Source organism: Coturnix japonica, chromosome 19 (assembly GCF_054131305.1).
Source record: "Coturnix japonica strain WE chromosome 19, WE-NBRP24, whole genome shotgun sequence".
Taxonomy (NCBI): domain Eukaryota; kingdom Metazoa; phylum Chordata; class Aves; order Galliformes; family Phasianidae; genus Coturnix; species Coturnix japonica.
Genome location: NC_140681.1, coordinates 14,233,431 through 14,259,184, shown reverse-complemented (window position 1 = coordinate 14,259,184; position 25,754 = coordinate 14,233,431). Strand labels below are relative to the sequence as shown.

Here is a 25,754-nt window from a genome sequence, read left to right as displayed (position 1 = left end):
GCAGACCAACAACATGTTCTTATGGAACAAACAGGCATGCTGCTAAGACTTGAAAATTAACTTCAAACAAACAAACAAACAAAAACAAAAAAACAAAACAAAACAAACAAAAAACAAACCAACCACCAAACAAACCACTAAGTTCTGCAAGTACTCCATCCAGTCTCAATCAACTGAGGATCATGATACACACACACTTGCACATTTTGCCCCCAGGATTACCTCTGTGCACCAACTCACTTCTGCATGCAAAACAGCGGTGAAACAGACATCTATATGTACTCAACCTTAAGAAAAGAGTTAAGCCTTTTCTCAAAGGCCTTTTTATTTTTCAATTCCTTTGAACATAAATTAGTTCTTTTTAAAAAAATCAGATGCAAAACACCTGCATTTTCCATTAGCATATATTTTACTGTATTAATCACAGCAACCTCATACAGTAAGATACACAAAAATAGAGCATGGTATCACTTCAATTCAACACAGTTTTGTACTACAGTATTCCATGACATATGTACACAGGACTTTTCTTTTTCAAAGCAAGTATTGTCCCTGCCATGTTCACCGTAAGAATTATGTGGCATCACAGTTTTAGTTATTCACTATGGTCTGAGTAGCCATATGGAAAATGAACTAGCAAACTAAAAGATACACTGTAAAACAGCCATACAGGCATGACACTTCAGAAGATGAACAAAACTAAAGTAATCACTGAAATGAAAACCACCTTTAGACTGTGTTTTAATAGTAAAATTGTTTTTAAATTCCTCATTATGTACACAATGTATCTACATCTGTTATATTTATATACATATATATTAAAAAAAAAACCATATGAGATTTTAAAAACCTTAAAATCATTCACCTAAGCAACGTTTATCCCAACCTTCTCGGTCAGAAAGGCAATACCTGCCTATAACATAATATTCAGTTGCAGTTGCTTGACTCAGAAATTTCCCTGATTACTAAACACGTATCATTCACTTTGTCTCTTAGTGCAAACTGTACAGTAATTTCCTGTTCTCAGCCCTCTGCAAGACTCAGATTTCACCTTATTTCCATAATACTTCTGAGACCCATTTATGGCTACAATTATTTCAGCTACTTTACACTATTAGCCTATATGCCTTCCCCTGCTACTACCCTCAAGCCCTCTACCCACTCCCCCAAAAATTAAGGAAAACAATCATTCATGCACATCTCTGTCAGACAGGGATCAACAAACATTTACATTTCAAAGCCTAGACTCTAACAGTGTTTATAAAAACCCTAAGTGAATAATTTTAGTGCAAAGTGGACTAGGTAGTTTACAATTCAGCTAAAGGTTTGTTTGTTTGTTTTTTTATTAAACAGATATTTTAAAGATGTTCAACTTTGCACATAAGATTGGTTTGCCTGATATTTTGTTCCGACAAGCTAGTTTGAATATAGGAAGTTAGGAGAATTCTTGTGGATTCTCCTTTATGCAACAAGAAACAGAAAACCTCTAAAGCCTACTAATAACTGGGTGCTATTTGGGGGCAAAACTGTACAGAGTCTAGCACAAGAGTTCCTATGTGCAACAGTAACACAAATATCATTACTGGATTCACATCCGTAATTGTTAGGTTTATTTTAATAGTAAACACAGGATACACAAATGAGCTCCGATTTCTCATCAGGTCAGCACTTTACCCGCTAACTACACTACAGACTCTGCAGTGAATTTGGACGCAAGCATAAGATTTATACTTACAGTTCCCATAACCACAAGTGAAAAGCGTGCACTGAGAACCAAAATCTTGCAGTTTTTAGACAAGACTCCACCTAGTTTAGTGGTAGCCTTAGCAGAATAAAAGAGAAAAGCTGGATTAGAAAAAAACGATCAGAGCAAATAATGTCAGTCTGCCACAGCAACTACAACAAGCTAAGAAATACAGTACAATCAGAAACAAAAAGTCACCTGAACAAATAACCCAGAGAGACTTAGTAGTTATAATGATTTTACCACCTTTAAGAACTCAACATATTAAATATTTATTAAAAATAAACTGTTTCCAAATTACCTGTTTACAGTACAAAGAACAGTACTTAATATATGTGCAACAGAAAGTAAAGAAAATCTGTACTCCTCAAGAAGGACAACACTAGCCAAAATTTAAGTGACATGAATACAAGTTCACCTTTTAAAATACCATTCAGTAAAAAAAACAAAACAAAACAAAACCAAAAACAACAACAACAAAAAACCAAAACAAAACAGCAGGATGATCTTGGCAACACTAGAACATAAAGCACATATTGTTCAGATTCGGATTATATAAGTTTGCAATAAACAACTGGGACATAAGGAGAGAAGGAAGCAATGAAGATGAAAAGAGATGCTATGGTGTTTGCATTTTGGAGATCAAGAAATGCAGACACGCTTTGAATAATAGTCCTTGTTGGCAAAACAAGCTATTCACGTATTTCTTGCACATTTGAGAGTCATACTTTACAAAAAAATGGCAGTAGTTTCTACACCCACCGAAAATGTGAATCTTAATTCTCAGAGCCTCACGTGGCTTCACTTAGGCAAAGAGATGACTAAAATGGTGTGAAACATGTGATGTAACTCTTCTATAATGCAACAGCTGCCAAGATATTATATTTTAAAAAGTGCTCTTCTCCCTCATTTACATTGAGAATTAATGATGATTTAGCAGTTACCTAAATAATAGCAGCATGAAATCATATCTGCAGCATTTGTTAAGCTACAAAAATCAAGAACTGGCACCTGATTACTGAACCATGGTTCCAAATATTTGGGCATATCAATTTTGTAAGAGGTCAGTGTTTTTCTTGTCATCAGTGGAGTCAGAACATTAAATAGCCCTTTCCTTTCCCCTCCAAAACAGACCAAGTCTACCTATAAACAACATGGGACAGTTGAGTTGATTTATAGTTTAACTGATTGTTAGGCATGAATCTGTGAAGCTCGCTTTTCCTACAGCAGGGATCATAATAATAAGCATTGAGGCAAGTGTCACATGAGACTTTTGAACAAAACATGCATGTGTTTGCAGCTCCAGATCGGTTACAAAAGCCGCAGCGTGAGGTGCTCACAGGTTTGGATTTTGAACTGAATTGAGAAGCTCTCTCTTGACTTTGAGTCTGTGATGTGTACTGAGGTTTCTCTCTTAAAGCAGAGGCAGGAGACAAGCCGTCATTTGGAAGTGGTTTGATGGAATAGGTGCTCTGTTTCACTACTGGGTAGTCCTGCCTGGAGTTGAACAGATTGTCACACTTTTGGCAAACCGAAGCCCCACAAGGTACACCACAGTTTTGGCACTTGAGGGGAGCTGTCTCTTTGGCTAGATGGGTGCGCTTGTGGTAAACAGGGTTGGCATCATTTTTTAACAGCCACACATCAGGCTTAATAGATTCCTGTCTTTTAAAATTTAACATACTTCTGGAATCAGGATCAGTATATAAATCTAAGTCCTCTTGAGCAGAAAAATAGGAGCTGTAAGGGACATTTGTTCTTAACATGCCATTATGGTGAGATGAAGTTGGCAAGAATTCTCCTGAACATGCATGTGGCGAGCTTGACATTGTCAGAAGAGAGGGTGATGGGCGAATAATTTCATCTTTGATGTCATCTTCTGCATCAACTAAAACTGGTTCTTTCCTGAGACTCAATGAGCTCATCAGTGGTGGTTTCTTATTTTCCCAATAATTATCATATGTGTCTACTGATTTAGAAGGCTTGCTCACTTTTGGCTTGAAATAATCCTTAGAGGCCCGTTCACTTGCTGATTTCTGAAGTACCATGCGTGCCAGGGAAGTATTTAAGTTTTCTTTGCATTCTGCCCGCCGTTTCATAGCTTCTGAGCAGCCTCTAGTATCCTCATTGCTATTTTTTCGTTCATTTATGACATCAATTTCCAAATAGCCTTTATCTTTCACTTGCAAATGAATTTCAAGAAGCTGCTCGCATTCCACTTTGGCCAAAAAGAGTTCAAATGAAACCATTTTCACTTGAATAGCATCAATCTGCTCTTTGAGCTTATACATTGTTCCCACTTCTTGGACATAGCCCATGTAGTTCAAAATCTGCCTTACATCATCTTCAGTGAGGGCAGACTTTACATAATACACAAAGGCTCCCGTGTAGGTCTAAGGAGGTGGGGGAATAAAAGGAAAACTAGGTTACAAATTCAGCGGTTGACTAGATGTTCAGAAAATTCAGTGACATGTACTACAATATTAAATAGAATAATTACAGAGAAGACATGCAACTCCCATGGCAAGATGAACTCCATTTCTGTAGCCCTCCTGTTTCAGCAGATGGAAGTTCTGCTTGAAGCAAGTTCCGAGTAGGAGAATTTTCATTCTAGTTGAAGTTCTGATTAGCATGGTATCCTTCTGGTTGGGTTAAATCACTATCATGCATAACATTAACTTTTATATGCACCAGACACGTTGTGTTTGTAAGCCTAATGCTAAAGCAAAAAAGGCAGAGATTTCACATATTTCCCCTGGACAAGCAGCAGTGGAATATAACAGGAAGATGGTATTACTGCAGGAGTATCGAAGTCCTCTTCAATGCACATTTAACTACACTCAGGGGCACATTTATTTATTTATTTATTTGTGTGTGTGTGTGTGTGTGGATAATAGGGTTTACAATTAGTACACAACTCCAATGCCTGTTTTCTTTAATCTAGTATTAGGTCAAGAACTTCCAATAACAAAGCCCCGAAACAATTATGATTTTGTTTAAGTCACAGCTCCCTTGACATCTGGCACACCTTAAGCATACTCCTAACACACTTCAAATTGCTTCTGACTGCAGGGAGGAATACCTTGGCCATTATATATTTGTCCAGAGCAAGTACTGGATCCACAGTGCACAACCAAAGCCAATATTAGCAGTGCTTTGAGAGATATCCTGGATGGATCAGCAAGCATTCCAAAGGCCAGAACTTGAGTGTAGTAACACAGATGCACTGAGATCTAGTATAAAGTATCTGTCTTCTCATAGTAGAAAGACTCTCAAACATCCCCACCTGTAGCAGGGAGGTTGGAACTTTAGATATTCAAATGGTTTCTTTTAACCCAAACCACCCAATGATTTTATGAAATGAACCATCCACATTCAGAATCTCTGCTAAATTGCAAAATACTGTCATCTAAGAATAACAAAAATATCCATCCATAGCACACACAACCTGCAACTGACTTTAGACATACACCAGAAATGTTGTTTCTACCCAATTTTTAAGCCTCAGAAATGTTCAAGTCACCCGCAGCACTGATTGTTGAAATGCTGCAGCACCTTTGAATAGGAAAACAGTGATAACAAAATATGAAATAGAAAACTGGCAGCGGACATCTCATTATCAGACTTGCGGTACTCAAGTCAAGCAACACACAAGTTTATACTTTTCATTGTGAGGTCATAGCATAGATGAATAATTTGAAAGTGCATTAGAACCAAAATTTAACGTTTTGAAATTACAAGCAATTAAAATACATTCAAGAAGCAACTACTTCAGTGAATCCTTCAACATTATCACATAACTTATGGGATCCTCAGCAGAGCACCTACTTAAAACCACACATTGATCATTAGTCCTTGTGCTACAGTAACTGTGGATGTAAAATAAAAAGCTATGAACTTAAACACAACTTAATCGCTCACTCAAGTTAAAGCAACTCCAAGTAGAAATCAAGTATATTAGGAGAAAAAGCAAACAAAAACCTTAAATAAGCTCTTCCTCTATTTTTGGTTACTTTAAAAACACATACAGTACTTGTACTTCTCTTGGGTAGTCTCACCACCACACACTTCATGTACTTCGCCTCTTATGGCTTCTATTTACCAGCTATAAACAGTCACATTATACATCATTCTAACAGGAAAAAAAGTTGTCATAAGCTAAATACATGACCTGTTTAAACAAAGAAAAAATAAAATAAAATTTCTGTCTTCACATATAAATATCTTACCTTAATATGTTTGAACTCCTTTTTCCAGGGATAAAGAAAAAGATTAATTCCAAGAGTCTCAAGCACACTGAATGCATTATGCAGAGAATGTAAACTTGAGGATTTCAGAGATCTCAGTGAGTTTTCAGCCATCTCATAAAATTTTATCAACCGGAATCTATAAAAGGGATCAATTTTGGGAAGGCAAAATAAGGCTGATGCTGCCACTCGCAAATATTCATCATTAATCGGAGGCTGCTTGCTGTCAGAGACGCTCAGTTTGCATTCATGGAACTGTACATACTTTCTAAATAAATCGTCTTTATACTTTGTATCCATTGAAATCAGTTTTTGTCTCAGGCTTGGGAAGCTACTTGGTCTCTTTCATGGTTATTGGGCAGTAGGTCGATTATTGGATATTAAGAATCTTCAGTAACGGCAACTCTTCTGGAATAAAAATTAAAAACAAAGTCAAGTCATCAGAGTTGCGTAAAACCCAGATGTTCACAGCATCTATTTACTTCACAGGATTCTATAAAACGGCTCACAGAAAAGTAGCTCCCAAAACAACCTCTCAGCTTCTCTAGGTTTCTGAAAAAGCACAGGCGTCTACAGAAGTGCTAGTGTCCCGCTTTCCCATGTTACTCTCTTTGTTTTCAATTTATCTGAATATAACAGACCACAACAAACCTAAATCAAGCAAGGCACTAGGAGTTTGATAAATAAAGTCCACAAAGGCTGGCATCCAGATTGAGGATTCCTTGAGCTAGGGAACCATGGCCAAAGTAACTTGTAGCAGACTGAATGGGAAAGCATGAACTCTCATGGTCTTGTTTTATTTTACTGTTTCAGTTCAAACAACTTACACAAACATGACTTTAATCAGATATTGTCATTTATTTTGCACGTACTAATAAGCATTCCCACCATCCCCATATTACACAGAAATAGCTGGTGTCAAAACAAGCCTCTCCGTGTTCATTCCCCAAAGCCATGTAACAAGGAGTCCAGCAGAGTATCTTGACAACCTGAAGAACTTGTGATTAAAAAGCAGACTGGCTTTTTTTGTTTGTTTGTTTGTTTTAAAGAGTGCAACCTACAACTTCTCAACTGTGAACCAAATTGGAGAGGGGGATCAAGTAAAAGACAAAGCATTGGTTAAGCTGCAGAGACACTGAAGCAACACTTCAGAAAACACTTTCCACTCAGTATTAATTTCAACTGCTAGAATATTGATCAATAACACCACATGCTCCTGCTAAAATGCAAATCACCAATAAGGTCAAATTAATTCCATGAATGCAGCCATTATACAGATTCGCAGAGAAAAAAGAAAAAAAAAAACAAAACAATAATAAAAAGACTCATGCCTCAGGAGGCCAAGAAAAACAAGCAAGCTAACAACTAATGTTACTTGAGGAAAGAATGTGCTTAATGACCATGGCATGGGAAAGGATCAATAGCTGTTTTAACTTCTGCTTAAAGGCACACAGCTTACTGTTTCCCCAGTCAGAGTTTGCACTAATGTCAAAAGAAGCCACGAATCACAGTGTTGAATTCTGAATTTGCATCTTAGTGTAAGGGACAGAAGAAAAAACATAATCCAGCCGGCTCCCAAAGAGTTCGCTTTACCCTCAAGGTGGGCAAGATGAAGTTCATACACAAAACTAACTTAATTGCTGTTACTTAGCAAGAAGAGCTTTGCAAATGAGAAAGATCTTAGTCTGGCACATTAGTAACACACCCTTAGGAGAAACGATGGCTTAATTAGGTAAGAAGTTGGATCAAGTATTAATGTTCTTCCATGTCCAACACTAATAACTGCTTAAAAAAGAGCCCCATTACACTGGAGCTGTGAAAGCTCAGGATTAAAAAAAGCGCCTATGGGAAAGGATTTCAGCAAGAGCCTATGAACTGTGGTATGTACAACCACCACCAGCCCCAGCTCTGACTTCATGTTTATACATAGCACTGCCCGCCACCGCCACCACCACGGGGCACTGCCCAGCACCGCCACGGGGCACTGCCCAGCACCGCCACCACGGGGCACTGCCCAGCACCATCACTGCCCACCCGCCGGACACGCGCTGCCCTCAGCACACCGGAGCGCTCAGCTCCTTCTCCCGGCTGCCAGCCCCCCCAGCCGGACATCGCGGCAGCGGCACAAAGCGGAGCCGCCCGCAGCCCCGGGCCGCTCCGTCAGCAGCTCAGCGCTGTGCACCCCCCGCCCCGCACCCCCCGGCCCGGCGCTATGGTTGTGCAGCTCCTCGTCCTACCGCTGCCGGTCCCGGCCCCGCACCCCGCACCTTCCCACACGCTCCGCTCCGCCGTCGCTCAGCCGGAAGCAACCGGTGACCCGGATGCGGAGAGACGCCCCCCCCGCCAGCAGCCTGCACCGCCGGAACGACACACGGCGCCAGGGGATTTACCGGCGGAGGCGCGAGCAGCTCCGGCCGCACGGCAGGGCAGGGCAGGGCAGGGCAGGGCAGGGCCCGCACGGCTCCTCGCACGACTCACGCTCGCACGGGCTGACGGTGCGAGCAGCACCGGACAGCTGACAGCGGCGCCCCGGAAGTAGATAGCCTCCTATCTGGAGTAGTACTTCCGGTGCGTGACGTCAGAAGGGCCGAGGGCGGGGTGTCACGTGGCCGCTCCCCGTAGCTCCGGTCACACCCCCGGCCCGGCCGCGTCCCGGTGCCGCTCCGCCCCGTGGGGTCCGGCCCGGCGTGCGGTGGGTGCGGCTGCGTTGGAGCCGCTTCCTGGTTGGCGGCGGGAAGATGGCGATGGCGAGCGGCGGGGACGGCGGGCTGCGCAACCCCGAGCCCTGGGCGGACCTGATGGCGCGGCTCACCTGCCCCGTGTGCCTCGAGGTGTTCGACAGCCCCGTCAGGGCGCCCTGCGGACACGTGTGAGCGGGACGGGACGGGACGGGACGGGACGGGATGGAGGCCGCGAGGGGCACTCTGGGCGCACGGGGAACGCGGGGAGCGCCGGGCGGTGCCCGCTGTGCTCACGGTGCTCACAGTGCCCGCTGTGCTCACGGTGCTCACGGTGCCCGCTGTGCCCGCTGTGCTCACGGTGCCCTTGTCCCGGCGCAGGTTCTGCACGCCGTGCCTGCAGCAGTGCCTGAAGCCGAAGAAGCCGCTGTGCGGTGTGTGCCGCGGCGCGCTGAGCGCGGGCAGCAGAGCGCTGGACCTGGAGCAGCTCATAGAGAGCACCGAGACCAGCTGCAGCGGCTGCGGCAAGAAGGTGGGAGCCCAGCGAGGAGCCGGGAGGGCCGGGCTGGGTGCGGTGTGGGACGCGCTGTCCGCGCTCCGCAGGGATGTGGGTCCTCCTCCGTTTCCTATGGATGCTGCAGAGCTTCCCGACCCGCTCGGTTCGGTGCCCGCTGCTGAGGTGTCACGTCGATTCCTCTATTCCTGCATAGTGCTGCTTTCATTGTTGCGCTGATAGAAAGATGTAGTTCCTCGATCGCCACTTGTTAAGTCCCGCAAATGAAAGTTCAAATTAACAATAAGGAAATCTGAATTTAAACCTATGCCACAGTAAGTGTAGAAAGCTGAATTATTTCCCGTGTCATCTCTTCTCAGTAACAAAATAAGCTGACTTCCTATAAGAATATTTCCTGATTCTGGAGTATAAGATAAGGAAAGTATGTGGAACGGTGTTGTATTTCTCAAATGTTACAGGCAGCAGTTATACATTAACTGATTTATAATCTCAGAGCTTTCCAGCTCACCAGATGAAATGTGCGTTTCTTCCTGTTTTAGCACTACCTGCACAAAGCTTTGTGTGTGTCCTGCTGCAAACAGTTTAAGTGCTGTGTGATTGTTGTCTATGCAGATGTTCCTCTCAAAGATGCGCAGCCATGCAGCCTCCTGTGCAAAGTACCAGAATTACATAATGGAAGGTGTGAAGGCTGTAACTAAAGAACCACTTCACAATGCCAGGTAAGTAGCTCTTCTCTGGACGTACTCATCTTTAGGATCACAAAAAGAGAAAGTGAAAGCAGACTTTCCCTCTTTCCTTAGTTTGTGTTTATTAGCATTTGATGCTGTTAAAAATAAGCCATAATCCTGCAACTGACTGCACATAATCAAACTATTCTCCTCTGTGCAGTCTTTGCACAAGACAGGACTGGAGTACTTGATAAAAGTAGCTCCCTATTTAATAATAGCTGTCTTTCTGTCTCTTGATTGTAGTAACTTATAATGAAGGGAATGTGGAGCTGACTGCATTGCTCTTATTTGCATTTGAGCATTCTGGGTGATAGGTACACTGTGCGCTTAGAACATGAAAAATATAAGATGATAAATGGCATTTATAACGTTTTTTGAAGAAATACCTTTGTGTAAAAGTTTACGATGTGAAGATTTCTGTAAGATGTTGTTAAGAATTTAAAAGATGATTCTTTAAATTTGCCTGTCATGATTGCATGGAATAAGATCATTGTTTTGAATAATTTTTATTCTTAGTCGCTATTAAGATAACTTCCAAGTAGCAAATTCAAAGTCTTTTAAGCTATTCTAATTTTTGTGTGTGTGTGCTTTTAGCTTTACTAATATGACAACGTATTTCATCTTTTTCCCCCTCAACCAGGAACTTCCCAAATCGCTTTACCTTTCCTTGTCCGTACTGCAGTGAGAAAAACTTTGATCAAGAAGGACTAGTTGAACACTGCAAAACATTGCACAGCATGGATGCAAGACAAGTGGTAATAAAAAGTCTCGGTGCAAGAATTGCAATGAAGTCTAGTCTTAAATCCCCTTGAAACAATGAATTAGACACTTAGTGCTTAAAGTTAATTACAAATTTATACTTGCTTCTGTTAATGTACAATTACATCCACTTCACATTCACCTCATATTTGGAAAATGGTAGGCATTCAAAGTACATTAGGTAGTCCAGGAAACTTCTTTGTTTTTGATTAATGAAGTTTGAGATCTTCTGAAGTAGACAACAGTGACTGATTCTCATCTCCTCATCTCCAATATGTAGAGAGAAGAATAAACCATTCTCATTCAGAGGCGTAAGAAATCAATTTAAATAAAAGCCTCTGTTAAACCTGAATGTTGAGTGGCCCAGCAAAGTATTTGATGTCACTTTGCTTAGAGAATAGTAATCGTTACGAATCTCAGGCTTTAGTGTTCCACACTCCCTCTCTTCTGCCCTTCATAGTATAAATGTTGAACACACTTAACTGTTGGGGCCTAACTGACTTAATTTTTTCTTCAAGGTTTGCCCAATTTGTGCCTCAATGCCATGGGGAGATCCAAATTACAGGAGTGCTAACTTCATGGAGCACCTTCAGAGGCGACACCGGTTTTCATATGATACTTTTGTGGTATGTATTTTCTCACCCTTGGAGTACATGAGCTTGATGGCTCTTAAAACACAGCTTTTTACACAGTCACTGCTATGTAATCTAATTTATGAAGAGGGTATCATGAGAGAAATTGGATTATTGGTAAGTTAGAAAATGAGGCAGCTGTTTTCTGTTTTTATTTTGTGTTACATTAATCACCATGGCTGTTGCAGTAAAAGAATTTCTGTACTTTTTTGTTCATAGGATTATGATGCTGATGAAGATGATATGATGGCACAGGTTTTGATGCGTTCTTTGCGGGATAAATAAATTTTTTAAAAGTGAAAGACTAATTGTCAAACCAACTTTCCAATGGGGGAGAAGTGCCCAGCGTCCTTGCACTTCTCCGTGTACGTCCCAAGATGAGCTCAGGCAACCAGAAATATGGAAGACTTCTAAATCTTGGTTTCAATTCCCTGTTGGATGTCTGTATCATTTGGTCTTCTGTTAACCACATAAGTTTAATTTTCTTATTTGCTTCACACAAAGCTTAATTGTAGGTCAGCATGGAGGAGACTGTCTTTTTTCCCTTCACCTACGCCTGTTTTCTGATGAGTTATTTTTTCCAGTTGTCTTCATTTGACTCTAAAAGCAGAAATATTCTAGACTGAATGGTCCAAACTAGTTGGTAAATTTCACCTCCTAATCTTGTTTACATTTCTTAAGTGATAGTATAAGAGGTGTATTTGTATCTGTTTTTCTTAAGTGAGACCTCTAGGTGCTAACTGTAATTGTCAGATCAGTTCTCATTCAAAGTGGCCTCTGCATGTGATTTCATGTTTCGCAGTATTTGAGCTCTTACAGGCATTTTCTCAGTTACGTGGAAAACAGGTTTTTAGTATGAGCCTTCAAACTACGAATTTCCTTAGCAAATATTTGCAGCTATGTAAGAAAATAGTTCAGAATATTTTAGTTCTACATCTGATTATTTTGTTTCACACTTTGACCATCATTTCAAGCCTGGAAGATAAAACTTTTGTGTTAGTTCAACTGCGATAGCAAATATTAATCATATCTACTGGCTTTGTGATTCAATTAGTGTTTTTAGAAATGGTTTTCTAGATTTCTTAAGTACTATGTTCACAAGAGAATTCAGAAAAAATTTCAATCTCTGCCTTATTTTAATATATGCATTTGTAGTTGTTCCATCCCTCAAAGCAGACTGGAAGTAAAACTTAGATTCCGTAGCACTTGCACAGCTCTACCTTTATGCATTAAGATGCATAGATTTTAAGAAGTATTTTGAATTTCTCTTCTTCATTTAAATGTTGCTAAAGCTGTGCTTAGACTGTGTTTTCCATGTATTATGTATATATAGCATGCAGGTATAGCTTTCAAAGAAAAAGTAACAAGAAAGCAGGATGACTGTTCCCTTATGTGAAAAATGGATACTCGATATTCAATTATACACTTTCACTATAGAGCTTCCTTGTAACATTTTAACTGCACAATCATGATGTTGAGATCTAGCAATCTGAGACACCTGAACAGAACCTGTAAATCAGAGTGGTATTGATATCTTGTGTAATTTAACTTTTCATACTTAATTGGAGCAGTGAACCTGTACCACCACAGAATGGAGTACTAATTAATTCAATTGACAAATAACATCTTCATACCCTGCAGACCGCAGCGAAGCCTTACCCTTACTAAATGAACCCCAGCTAAAACCATATGATTAAACTTTGTGTTCAGCAAGACCTCTAACATATTTAGCATGTTTTTAGTATGTTTTCCCAGACTTTGAACAGGCTACTTATAGATTCAGCCTTAAGCATATGCTTGGTGAACAGAATTTCACTCTTAGCAAAAATACGGCACTGTGGGGGAAAAGTACTTTGTTTTGGAGTTGATTATTTCTAATTCTTGATCTGTGAAAAGATGACCATGTTGGTGGCTGAGTGGAGATTTCTGGAATCTGGCTAGAATGGAGTTTTGTGGTGCAAATTGACCTAAATCTTGATTTCTGCTGCTATTTGAAGTGCACTTCCATGCAATTTAGATTAAATGTTTAAGAAGCACTTTGAAGCTTCTGAACAATTATTTTGTTGTGTTTTTCGAATTTTGAAGACAAGTTATAAATAAAGTTCATTTAATTTATAGAATTCTATCTTCCTGTCAGCTTTTGTCACTTCTTCCTCATGATCCGTACACTTTGTGGTAGCATCTCTCCAAAACAGTTTGTAATGTTACATGAAGCTCCATGAAGCATGCTAGAAACCAGGGAAGAAACCGAGACTTCAACTTTGTTTCCATTGCCTGTGAAACAGCAAGATGGGGATTGTCTTGCAGCCCTGAAGGGTGAGAAATGTTTGCTCAGGCCTTGTGATCCTACCGTGTCTGTACAGACCTGCTCACTGACTGTGCAACTTACAAGGAATTACCTCATGCACGGGACAGACCCAAACTGGAAAATGCACACCCAGTCTATTTGAATTTTGATTAAATTTGTGTATGAGTAAGGAGTGAAGTTCTGGCACCTCCTAGCTTGGTAACAGTGGAATTTATAGCACTGCTATCTGTGCTGTGATAAGCATCCATACAGGCATTCAGAGAGAACTTGAGCTATAGTTTTCCACTTAAGTGCTGATGAGCTTAGTGTCTCTGTGCTGCCGATTTCATCAAGTTAACAAATACAAACATGTTTACAGTGAAACGTCTCAGTGGTATTTGCTCATTAATTTGAAGACACTGCTGAGACACATGCTTAACCTTGATTCATCTCATCTGCTTGCAGAAACTCATCATTAAAAAGGGATTATCGCAGAACAAGCTAATTCTGACTTTAGAAGCTGGTGAAGCAGTGCTGCAGGAGAGTGAAATACGGTGCCAGAGGAGCTGCTTCCACCTTGTCAGCAGCTGATCTTGTGGCTGCAGCAGGTCCCAGGGCCCCCTGCTGCTGATAATGCAGTCGGGCTGCCTTCAGCCTGTGAAATTCCTAGTGTCTAGCACTGAGAATTAGGAGGGTAATTAGCACACAGGAAGGGGGACAGAATGGGCAGAGACAAGCATGTGTTTGAGGGAGGATTTGGTTTCTTTGTTTGTTTTCTGTTTGTTTGTTATTTTGCTATGAATTTGTCTCTGGTCAAAGACTGGCCTTCATCAGGCAGGTAAATTGATGGCAGTATTAATTGCCTTTTAAATGCCAATTAAAGCAATTGGCATAACTTCCTGGAATTACAGCAATCGATCCCATCTTGGAAAGGACCCTGTCTGTAATAAAGCATTAACAGTGGGTTGATGCTGGGTACTCCTGGTGTCTGCTTGGCAGTAACTGTCCCGAGTCCTCGAAGCAAAACCCAGCAGATTGATAGCAGGGGCTTTGGCAGATATGGATGCTCCCTGGTGAGGTGGATGTGAGAAGGATTCATCCCTTGTAGTCAGAAGTTTGGGGTCTGTGAGGTTTTGCACTACCAGCTCCAGCCAGCTGGCAGCGTTCACAAACTTCCAGCCGCTGTTTTCAGAGTTGCCTTCTGATGCTTGTTTGACTTGAGAAAATGAAAAGGACTGAGGCAAAAGGGGTCAGCAGAATAAAAGCGCTTTGGATTCTAAAGCAGCTGCAAAGCAGAGCGGCAACTGTACGCCCGTGAGCGGCATCCAGCTGAGCGACGGCTCCTCCCCGACCACGGAGCGGAGGCGGCGAGCTTTAATCTGCTCCTTCGGGCAGCGCTTCGTGCGGGTCGCGCCCGGAGCCTGAGCGTCACCCGCGGTCCCTCCCGGCTGCCGGCAGGGGGAGAACTCGGCCCGTCGGGAGGCAGCGCCCGGCCCGGCTGCTCGGGGCCGTGTCCGCCGGCTCCGGCCACTTCATGGGGCGGGAGGGAGAAGCGCCTGCGGGCAGCAAAGGACGAACGGGGCAGGGCCGGCGCGGGGCTCGGGAGGATTCGGCAACCGCGTCCTCTCGAGAGGGAGGAGCAGCCGCCCCGAGCTGCAGCCGCGGCCCGTATCGCCGCGTTCTGCGTCCCAGGCGGGCTGCCATACAGGCTGGCACCGAGCAGGTGCGTGGAGCCGGGAGAGCCCTGCGGCTCCGCTGCCCCCCGGGGCCCGCTGACAACGCTGGGCGGCCGTGAGCCCGTGAGGACGAAGCAGTGGGGGCGGACCGGGCCGGCTCCGAGCCCCCTTCCAGCAGATGCTCCTGAGCCCGGAGCAGCGATGCCCGGGGCTGGCGCCTGTTGTCTGCCCGCCCCGCCCTCCCCATTGGCTCCGGGCGTGGGGGGCGGCCCCGCCCCGCCCTCCTCGCCCCCCTGAACACCCCGGGCCCATATTAACCGGCGCTGGGAGGCGGAGGTTCCGCAGCGGGCGGTGGCGCCGGGCCAGCACGATGCCGCGCTCGTTCCTGGTGAAGAAGCACTTCTCGGCCAGCAAGAAGCCCAACTACAGCGAGCTGGAGAGCCAGACCGGTGCGTGCCGAGCCGCCTCGCGTTGGGGGCTGCTCCCCCTCGGTCTCCCCTGCAGCGGAGCGGAGCGCTGCCCTGCAGCGGCTGTGCCATTTTTAGTTCGTCCCGCGGGGTGGGCGGCGGAGCGGAGCGGCTGCGTTGTGCCCCGGGGTGGGCAGAGACCCGTGCGGGGAGCGGTGACCTTTCCGCCGTCCCTCTGTGCCGGGGTGAGCAGGGCGCTGCGCTCCGTGCGGTGATCCCGTGTTGCCCCGAGGTGGGCGGGCAGTGTGGGTTTGGGGTCCCCGTGTCCCTCTGGCTCCGGGGTGGGTTGAGGCATGGGGTGCCTGTGGGATGCAGTTGAGTCCCTTTGCCTTGGGCTGGGGCAATATTGCTCCGTGGTGTGGGACGGGCACCCTGTTCCCGTAGGCACAGAGCCCTCTGTGGGCTGAGTTGAGGTCCCCTTGTGTCCCCCCTTCCCGTTCCCATTGAGGTGAGTTGGGCCCTTCCATTTTCAGTGGGACAGACTAGGATTCCTTTGCTCCCCATTCCTAATGTGACAGGTTGGAGTATTCTCATTCCCAGTGGGGTGGATTGGGGTCCTTATGCCCCTTGTTCTTATGGAGTGAATGCTCCATTGAGTGTTGCTTGTTGCCTACAGTGCTGGCTGCCCCGCTGCTGTATGAGACATGTGCGCTGTCTGTCATCCCTCCACCCGAAGTGCTGGGCCCCGGGACCTATTACCCGCCGCTGGTGTGGGATGCTGGTCTTCTCTCCAGCCTCTTCCCAGCTGGTCTGGGCACCGAGGCAGAGGCAGCTGGTAGTGCGGCACCAGCCCTGGACCTGACAACGCTCTCTAGTGAGGAAGATGAGGGAAAGAGCTCAGGACCACCCAGCCCAGCCTCAGCCCCTGCTGCTGCGGAGCGGTTCCGCTGTGCCCAGTGCACCAAGGCCTACTCCACCTTCGCTGGGCTCTCTAAGCACAAGCAATTGCACTGTGATGTTCAGACCAGGAAATCCTTCAGCTGCAAGTACTGCGAGAAGGAGTATGTGAGCCTGGGGGCTCTCAAGATGCACATCCGGAGCCACACGCTGCCCTGTGTCTGCAAGATGTGCGGCAAGGCCTTCTCCCGGCCCTGGCTGCTGCAGGGCCACATCCGTACGCACACTGGTAACAACACTACTCAGCCCTCTTCTCCCACCCTTACCGATTCTCTGCTTCCAGTCCGAAACAGATCAGCTGCCAGGCTGTTATCTTGGAAGATACGGGCTTCCCAAACCCCCTTGGCACTTCTCTTTAAATATTCTAGCTGGAACCGAACGTGGAGTAAAGGCCCAGCTTGGGAATGTGTGCCTGGAAGCTGGTGCTGTTGTGCTGTGCTGGGATGCGTGGTCCTGTGCTGCTCCATGCTCAGAGCCCTGCTGCCCACCACCACGGCACCTGGCATCACCCATAGCTCTGCAGCCCGTGGTCCCAGAGTTACAGGCAGGTGGTGGCAGCTGCCTCGTGCACCTGTTGTTGTCTGGGGCCATGCGCAGCTGCAGCTCTCCTCATGCCCACAAAGCATCTCCCGAGCATCCTTTGTAGTGTTATTGGGATGGTGTAATGGTTCCTTGGCACTAATTTCACACCCTCTCAGTGTACTAAAGACGATAGCTGAAGGAAGCTGGCAAGACTCGATTGTGCTTTCCAAATTGAGCATGCACATTCGTTTCCTCCAAAAGAGCCTGAGAGGAATTCAGCCTGGCCAGGGCCTTTCACTGTGTCCAGGAAGGAGAAGGGGGAGTGCAGGGTTTGGGGGAGGAAGCGGTGGTGCGCAGCCCTAACGCTGTGTCACCGTGGCGGGGCCTCGCCGTGCGGAGCTGCCCTGCTTCTCGCAGATGGTTCCGGCGTCGCTGCTCTAGGAGGGATTTTTCGGAGTAGGAAATTCCCAAGCTGGAGGCGTTGCTGGGTGAATTCAGGCCTTCCCACGCCGCTTTCCATCCCAGTAATGCTGCGAGCTCTCCTTTTCACACGATTGCTGGCTAATGAATGGCTCGCTCTTTGATATTCCCCATGTGTTGATGCAGTGGTTAATTGGGAACGTTTCTCTTTGTCTCATAGGTGAAAAGCCCTTTTCCTGTACACATTGCAACCGGGCCTTTGCTGACCGCTCTAATCTGCGCGCCCACCTGCAGACCCATTCAGATGTAAAGAAGTACCAGTGTAAAACCTGCTCCCGGACTTTCTCCCGTATGTCGCTGCTGCACAAGCACGAAGAGACGGGCTGCTCAGGGGCACGCTGAGAACCAGCTCTCCTTTCCCGTGCAGATACACGTATTGTACCTAGTGTTTGTAGGAGTTAGTTCCCTCCGTGCTGCCGTTGCCGTGCACCTCGGACCGTATGCAGCCACAGGACGTGCACGCTCCTCATCCCGTGCTCCTGTGCAACCTTAAGGCCCAATCCTGCTCCCATCTGGGTATCTTTGGGTGCAGGGTGGACTCCCACAAGAGGCACCACGAGGCCTGGAGCACAGCAGCACCTCGCAGGAGGGATTGCATCCTGGCGTGCCACCAGTGCTGGGCATTGCAGCTGCGTAGCTCTGGGGGCTGCTTTTTTTTTTTTTTAATTTTTTTTTTTTTTTCCCATAACCACTTGGTAACTTCTAAGAACCAATATTTTCTTTAATGAAAGACAAAGTGTTAACACAACCTCTTTCCCTCTGCCGCGATTGTATATAAGCTGCAAGTAGAAGGTGTAACTATGCAATAATACAGTATCACATTAGTTGTGAAGCAGCTGCTTCTCCCCAGCACAATGACAATTTGCAATGCCTACAAGATTAACGGTGTCCATAAAAGGCATTGGTAGCTATTTCAAACAAGAATCCTGTTTACAGAGCAGCTATGCACTCAAGCACCTGTTAATATGACTCTTAACAACTGCTTTTCAAAGAGGACTGTGACTAATAGCCGGCACTTGTCAGCTGATACAATGGTGGCCTGTCCAAAGGCTGCCCACCGACAGGTGTGTGCCAGAAGTGCTATTTATGGTTATTGACAGGTGCCTCCTGAATGCGTCTCTTTGGACATTGTTTTTACAGAATCATAACAAAGAGGATGTTTACATTTCAAAGGTACACTGGTATTTATATTTTTGTGCCATGATTTTGTACTGATAAAACTTTTATATAATTATATACAGTTTATTGATATTCAATAAAATGGTTAATTTATAATCTGGTTCTGTGTGTGCTTGGGGTGAATACGTAGCTGAGCTGAGCATGGTGCAGGGGCTGTGTTAGGCCCCAGCAGTTCTCCTGCTCCTGACACTGGCTGCAGGTGAACCACAAGTGCTGCTGCGCTGCAGGGGCTGTGGCACAGCTGCTTCTTGGGGAAGGAAAAGGTAGGCTGAGTCAGTTCCTGCAGCCATGTGGGGCTGGGGGAAGGGGACAGCTGTGAAGAGACATGGGCAGGTAGAGGGCTGCTGGTGGGGCTGCAGTGGGGAGTACTTGCTATGCCTTGAGACTCCCCCTGGGAACAGCCCTGGGGACCACCAGGACATAGGCAGGTGACTGACCCAGTACAGGTGGTGTGGCCGTGGGGCTGGCACATCCTGTTGTCACACAGAGCCTTTGGATGGGGCTGTCCCAGGAGGGGTGAGGTGCACTAAGGACACCCCTGGTGCCCATCTCTGTGGTTTTCCACAACAAAGCCATTCCTGTGCTCCAGCCCCCTCCCAGAGCCCAGAATCTGGGGCACGCAGCCTCACCACCCTTCCCACTCACCTCCCCGGGGGGTTGAGTGTTGGTCCTTTCTCCTCATACTGCCTTGGTGCCATCTCCAGGACATGGCTGCCAGCAGGGCACTGAGCAACCATCTCCTTGTGCTGGAGGCAGTGCCCACAGTACTTGTGCCCAACTCCCAAGGGCTGCGGTGGAGTGGGAAGATGTGTGGGGCTATAAAATGGAACAGAACTGCTGCTTGGCCCTTCTTTAATTAAGAGCTCACCCAGTATAAACCAACTTTCCCAGCCACGCTCTACTCATTACTTTATTATTAAGCAGGGCAGGAAGTTTTGGGTTTTGTTCTCATGTGTGCTTTTTTCTTCCTTTTCCCTACAGGAAATGGGGGAAGGGCACTAATTACTTTCAGCCTTCCATCCATAAAATCTTGGATTCGCAAAAGCAGCTAAACTGTTTTTAAAAAAAAAGACCAATTTGGAGTGAGGACCACCTGTAGGAGCTGGGAAGGAGGGTTCAGGGGCTGACAACCAGGGAGCACGGAGCTACAGGGCCCTTCCTGCAGTAGGAAGGCTACTCTGTGAACTCTGCACATCTTTCATTGGGCCAAATCCTTTGGTTTCTGTTCCCCCAGCAAGCAGCTGGCCACACCTTGCAGTCCCTGCTCAGATGTGCCTCACTGGGGCTGGATGCGAGGAGTCCTGCCAGCCCTGCTTCATTGGGGTGTGATAAATTGGGCAGGTAACGGGGTTGTGGCCAGCCTCCTCCTTAGTTTTGCTGCTCCCGGATTTGCTTTGTCTGGAGTCTGGCTGGGATGCAGTGCATTCAGAGGGAAGGTATGAAACAGGTGAAGGACAGCCTGGGCTCCTACCAGCAAATCCTGCTGGCTTTCAAATATAAATGCAGCCTTAAAACATGGGGGGGAAATGTACTGCTGCCTGTTCTGAATCACAAAGGAGAAGCACGCAGGCACTTGGGCTGAGGCTGTGTCTGCTCTATCTGTCCACTTTAGCCAGCCTGCCCCTGCTCCAGGGTCCTGCAGCATGGGACTATCCCATGTGCCTAGGGGTGTGCCTGGATCTGTGACCCCACTGCATCACAAGGCTTCATGATGAAGAATTGTCCCTGGAACTGGATATTTTGATGAGCCACAATTTTCTATTTCACTTTCAGGAGGAAGCCCTCTGATCAGCAGCCCCAGCTGCAGTGATGCGCAGCAGCAGCATCCACATTATCCCTGCCCTCCATCCCTGCCCCTGTCCTGTGTGCTCACCTGGGCAGCATGTGGAAAAGCCAAAGGGTTCATGACAAAGCCTCAGCAGTTTTCCCCTGTTACTTCCCCACTCTGTTTTAATGCCACAGGAAATAAACACTCTGTAAAGTTGCACCCCATGCAGGTAGAGCTGGCTGTACGCAGCATTTGGTGGCTATGTTGTGTGGCCATCTGCAATGCATTATGGTGTCCATGCTTCCAGAGCTGGGATTCAGGCAGCCTCCCCCATAGCAGAGCACAGGGCTCGGCTGTGCTGGCTCCACACACCCAGCGGGGCAACGTGCTGCCACCATCGCACATCTGAACTCCTCCTTTTCATTTCCATGGGTGACCTCTGAACAAGCACGTACAACCCTGTACAAAGTATGCACAAAGTATGTGTGCTTCCCCAGTTTTCCCCTCTCTCTGACCTGGTGCTGAGTGAGGGGTTGTAGGAAAGGAGCCCTGGGAGGGGCAAGAGAGTGACCAGAAGTAGGGCAGGACTTGGGGAAAGGCCAATAGTGGAATCATGGCTACGTGGCTGGTGTGAATTTGGGGGATGAATGGCAGGAGCTGTGCAGAAGCCAGGACAGCTGAGGGGTGGCCAGCAGGTACCCTCAGGTACCTGGTGATTCCAGGGCTGGGTGGTCTTTGCTCTTGCTCTGTGCCCACAGAAGGACAGCAGGTGCAGGGCTGGTGGATCACAGCTCCTCATGTCAGCATGTAGAGGCTTAACAGCCTCCGTCCATTAATTGCTCACAGTGAGGAGGCAGTACACAAGCAACCTGCAGGCATAGTTACTGTTTTTCTGGCTTTGGGCTATTGACATGAGCAATTCTATCAAATTAATCTTTAATCAGATGATAAACTGATAGCATGGGGCTGGAGAGGTGCAGGTCTTCCCAGAGAAATGAAGAGTGTGGTGAATACAAAGAGAGCAGGAGAGCCCCAAGTGGGAAGCAAACCCATTGGGTTATCTGCCATTTCTTCATCTGAGGATTCCTAGCTCAGCATGAGAGGAAAAGCACAAACACAGAGCCCTCCTCCTTCCCACAGGGATCAGTGTGCGCTTTACTGGCCTGAGACTGCAGCTCCACAATAGCGATGCTGTGCTGTAACACACTGGAGATCTGCCTAGAAAATCATCAGAAAGTATTTTAAACCTATCACAGCATACATATTTATGGATCACCTCTGTTTTACTGGGCTCACTGAAAGCACTGTGAGGCCTGTTTGACTTTCCTTCATAAAAAGTCTCATGTTTCACATGTGAAGAGATTGGCGTCTCCCGAGCTAATTACTATGGGTTTCCCTCCACCTCTGCATTTTCCACGCAGGGTTATGCTGGCGACACATTGTCTGTTGCCCCCATGAAGCTGCGGTGTTGCACATGGGCCTCAGTGAGCAGGAGACACCATGGGCCATGGCAAGGAAGTGGCGGTGCACTGCGGCACAGAGGCACGGCTGCTATAAAGAGCTTCAAGGGCCTGCATTATGTCATTACTCAATTAGCCTGTTGGTAATAGCACTTCATTAGAGAGACAGTTCCTATTCACTGGCTCTAATCCGCTTTCTAAAGCAGTCCAGCAGCCATTGAGAGCTTTTCCCACTTTGCTGGAGAGGCAGAAGGGGGTTTTGGATTGTGGCCCCGCAATGCGCAGCTGGGAGCACCTCTGCAGCAGTGATACCCGGTGCACACTGCACCCCAAAAAGCTGCCCAGCACACAGGGAGCAGAGCATCTGCTGCACCCCTTGCCCCAACATTGTCTGTCTGCACTCAGGGAGAGGTGTTGCTTTGGGGTCACACCATGGGTGACAGCTGGGGACATGGCACTGCTTCACCCCAAATGAGGAAACCATATAACATTGCCAGGGACAGCAGCAGGGAGCAGAACCCCTTGCCCTTGCCTTGCCCAGCGCACTGCCGCATGTTTTGTTGCTTTGTTTGCCCTCTGCCTTCTGCGTAGTGCCTCTCACCACAGCGCATGGGCTGCAGTGCTGGAACCACCAGCACACACCTGCCAGCCTGACTTCATAGAAACCCTGCTCTCTTCTTTCTTTTTTTTCCCCTCCGTTTTGCTCTGTGAAGCAAACTGTACCATAGATATTAACTGGGGGTAGGAAGTAGCATGAGAGTGGTGTGCAGGAAACCAATGTATGTCAGGAAAGGATGTCAGCATTGGGCAGCATGGCCGGGGGTGAGGGTGAGCACCCAGCACGGGAACTCCCCCCGCCCCGCCGCCTTGCTTGGGTGATACACAGATTAGAAGGGCAGGAAGCACAGCAGAGCCCTTTGCTTGCTATTACTGCAGGCAGCTGCTTTGATTCATGGTGGTCATTGGGGCCAGCAAAGGAGCACAGAGCTCTCAGCTGCTGCCATGGCCCCAGGGCTGAGGAATCACCTTGAGTGTCCCACATCCTGAGTGCCTCATGTCCTAAGCATCCCATATTCTCAGTGTTCCACATCCCGAGCATCCCATATCCTGATCGTCTCATGTCATAGCTCCCCAGCCTTCAGAGCCCCACAGTCCCTCAAGCCCTGCACTGTGAGCACCAGAACATTCTCAGCCAATTCCACATCCCCCAGCCTGGGGCACCCATCTGCCTGTCATGGTTTAATAATTTTGTAATTTTTGCTATCAGTATTCCACATCATAACATCATATAAAGCATGAATAATTTTACTGAATCTGCAACTTATCAGAAGAAGACTACATCTCCCAGGGAACAACACGATAGGTCACGGGACCTGGACTCTATATTAACTCTGTCGCAGAACAGACTGACGTTTTTTCGAGTTCTGGCGTTCAGGGGAGTGTGTGGGAGCCTTCAGCCGTTCGCCTAGATTCACAGTAGGCCTCTCGGTTACGGGACTCATTCTCTCTCCTATTTTGCTTGATTCGTTAGCTCAATTTTCAATTTTTCAATTATATTGTATTATATTGTGTTATCCTGTATTTCGATATAGTATTTAGTAAATAAGTGTGCCTCCTTAGATCGTTGCCGCTGTTTTCTTTTCCTAATTAACTTTTTCCTTTCGGCCTAGGGCCCCTCCGGGGCCTACGGCCCCCTGTCACGGACGCAGGTGGATTTTTAGTTCAAACCGTGACAGATTTTGGTGGAGAATGCGGGCACTTTGAGTTGCTGTTTTTCTGTGTTTTCTTCTGTTGCTCTTTTAGCTTTTAACAGAGCTACGAGTTTTTTTTTCCCTGTTAAGGAGCTATCTCGTGTTTGCGATTCTGCACCTGCGAGCTTGACCTTGAAAGTCCAGGCGGACTGCCAATACTCCAGTATATTTTATAAACACTGCTGAGCTTTGTTTTCTTTTACTTTTTTCTCTCTATTGGAGGAAAAAAGATGTTTTCTCTACTAAATTTGTTTTACCAGGGACTGTGTGCCATTGGTTCCTTTTTTGAGACGCTCCGAACATATTGGGCCATGTTTAAGCTAGCCACTTTTTCTTATGGAATTGTAAACATGTATAATGATTTGAAAGCATGGTTAGCAATGCTCACTTCGTATCTGTATACAGCTCCAGAGGGAGCAACTAATGCAACTAATTATACAGAAATGGTGATTTTTAAGCGTGCTCCTCTTTCTTTCTATGAATCCTTTATGCAGTTTTTGAATGATCAGTGGGTCACACTCTTAATCTCCCTGATCTTATTGTTGATTATTGTAATAATCTCACTCAGTATCTGGATTTATAACATCCGGAGGAAGTCTTCCCTAGAACCAGAGAATACTGAGTGGCAGGGAATTGAAGAGATTCTCAAAGGACAGACATCTTCAGTGTTATGGAGCTTCACTCCTGAACACTTGAAGAATCCTGAGAGTTTGATTGCATATTTGAGGCAGGAATGTTGTGGCTCAGGCAGATCTCAGGAGGCACAAATGATTTTGGGCCTAGCTAATGCTTATTGGGCCTTAGTCAATACCATTCCTGAGAGAGAGAGTCTTAGAGCTGAGGCAGAAAAACTTCGGACTGAGAAGGTAGAGAGAGAAAAAGCTTTTGAAGCTGAGAGAAAAGATCTCCTGTACCAACGAGACTCAATCTGGTACGAGAAAGAGAGTCTTAGAGCTGACGCAGCAAAACTTTGGACTGAGAAGGTAGAGAGAGAAAAAGCTTTTGAAGCTGAGAGAAAAGATCTCCTGTACCAACGAGACTCAATCTGGTACGAGAAAGAGAGTCTTAGAGCTGACGCAGCAAAACTTTGGGATGAGAAGGTAGAGAGAGAAAAAGCTTTTGAAGCTGAGAGAAAAGATCTCCTGTACCAACGAGACTCAATCTGGTACGAGAAAGAGAGTCTTAGAGCTGACGCAGAAAAACTTTGGGATGAGAAAAGCTCCCTGCAATCCCAACTCAACACTCTCCAGTCCGAGTACAGCGCCCTCCGGTCCGAGCACGACGCTCTCCAGTCCGAGCACGGCGCCCTCCGGTCCGAGCACGACGCTCTCCAGTCCGAGCACGGCGCCCTCCGGTCCGAGCATGACACTCTCCAGACTGAGCGCGATGCCCTCCGGTCCGAGCATGACACTCTCCAGACTGAGCATGATGCCTTCCAATCCAACTGCGACACCCTCCAGTCCGAGCACAACACTCTTCAGTCTGTGCATAATGCCCTCCAGTCCGAGCATAACGCTCTTCAGACTGAGCACAATGCCCTCCAGACCGAGCACAACACTCTTCAGTCCGAGCATAATGCCCTCCGGTCCGAGCATAACGCTCTTCAGACTGAGCACAATGCCCTTCGGACCGAGCACAACACTCTTCAGTCCGAGCATAACACTCTTCAGACCGAGCACAATGCCCTCCAGACCAAGCTCAACACTCTCCAGACTGAGCGCGATGCCCTCCGGTCCGAGCATGACACTCTCCAGACTGAGCGCGATGCCCTCCGGTCCGAGCACGACACTCTCCAGTCCGAGCACAGCGCCCTCCTGTGTAAGTGCGTCGATCTCCAGGTCAAACATGACTCTATTGACTCGTTGTACACTGACCTCAAGGCCGACTACAACGCCCTCAAAGCCAGTCGCAGCACCCTCCGGTCTGTGTACGACGAGCTCCTGTCTGACTACGACGCTCTCCAGT

At 46.6% G+C, this 25,754-nt stretch overlaps 3 protein-coding genes across 7 annotated transcripts; 2 read left to right on the top strand and 1 right to left on the bottom strand.

The window, feature by feature from the left end:
- Positions 1–390: 390 nt before the first annotated feature.
- On the bottom strand, positions 391–8,525 carry SPATA2 (spermatogenesis associated 2). Of its 4 annotated transcripts, none has more exons than XM_015882020.3 (3): positions 8,382–8,525; positions 5,974–6,399; positions 391–4,137 (listed from the first exon to the last, which is right to left on the bottom strand). In XM_015882020.3, the coding sequence occupies exons 2-3, from the start codon at positions 6,289–6,291 to the stop codon at positions 2,884–2,886; spliced, it is 1,572 nt and encodes a 523-aa protein (XP_015737506.1). In that variant the 5' UTR covers positions 6,292–6,399; positions 8,382–8,525; the 3' UTR covers positions 391–2,883. The 4 variants fall into 4 exon arrangements, with proteins under 4 accessions (XP_015737506.1, XP_015737507.1, XP_085376004.1 ...); XM_015882021.2 differs by lacking the exon at positions 8,382–8,525 and adding an exon at positions 8,229–8,298; XM_085519878.1 differs by lacking the exon at positions 8,382–8,525 and adding an exon at positions 8,259–8,298.
- Positions 8,526–8,571: 46 nt separating this feature from the next.
- On the top strand, positions 8,572–13,422 carry RNF114 (ring finger protein 114). 2 transcript variants are annotated; one of them, XM_015882025.3, is made up of 6 exons: positions 8,572–8,860; positions 9,051–9,201; positions 9,796–9,902; positions 10,552–10,666; positions 11,189–11,296; positions 11,522–13,422. In XM_015882025.3, the coding sequence occupies exons 1-6, from the start codon at positions 8,730–8,732 to the stop codon at positions 11,585–11,587; spliced, it is 678 nt and encodes a 225-aa protein (XP_015737511.2). In that variant the 5' UTR covers positions 8,572–8,729; the 3' UTR covers positions 11,588–13,422. The 2 variants fall into 2 exon arrangements, with proteins under 2 accessions (XP_015737511.2, XP_085376007.1); XM_085519881.1 differs by lacking the exons at positions 8,572–8,860; positions 9,051–9,201 and adding an exon at positions 9,243–9,497.
- Positions 13,423–15,606: 2,184 nt separating this feature from the next.
- On the top strand, positions 15,607–18,906 carry SNAI1 (snail family transcriptional repressor 1). The gene is made up of 3 exons (XM_015882023.3): positions 15,607–15,714; positions 16,349–16,858; positions 17,792–18,906. The coding sequence occupies exons 1-3, from the start codon at positions 15,636–15,638 to the stop codon at positions 17,971–17,973; spliced, it is 771 nt and encodes a 256-aa protein (XP_015737509.2). The 5' UTR covers positions 15,607–15,635; the 3' UTR covers positions 17,974–18,906.
- The last annotated feature ends 6,848 nt before the right edge of the window (positions 18,907–25,754 follow it).

Coding starts and splice junctions, on each gene's coding strand:
- SPATA2 (XM_015882020.3), bottom strand. CDS start 6,291: ATGGATACAAAGTATAAAGACGATTTATTTAGAAAGTATGTACAGTTC. Junction 4,138..5,973: donor AGGAGTTCAAACATATTAAG/GTAAGATATTTA, acceptor CCACCTCCTTAG/ACCTACACGGGAGCCTTTGT.
- RNF114 (XM_015882025.3), top strand. CDS start 8,730: ATGGCGATGGCGAGCGGCGGGGACGGCGGGCTGCGCAACCCCGAGCCC. Junction 8,861..9,050: donor AGGGCGCCCTGCGGACACGT/GTGAGCGGGACG, acceptor GTCCCGGCGCAG/GTTCTGCACGCCGTGCCTGC. Junction 9,202..9,795: donor GCAGCGGCTGCGGCAAGAAG/GTGGGAGCCCAG, acceptor TTGTCTATGCAG/ATGTTCCTCTCAAAGATGCG.
- SNAI1 (XM_015882023.3), top strand. CDS start 15,636: ATGCCGCGCTCGTTCCTGGTGAAGAAGCACTTCTCGGCCAGCAAGAAG. Junction 15,715..16,348: donor CGAGCTGGAGAGCCAGACCG/GTGCGTGCCGAG, acceptor TGTTGCCTACAG/TGCTGGCTGCCCCGCTGCTG. Junction 16,859..17,791: donor CCACATCCGTACGCACACTG/GTAACAACACTA, acceptor TTTGTCTCATAG/GTGAAAAGCCCTTTTCCTGT.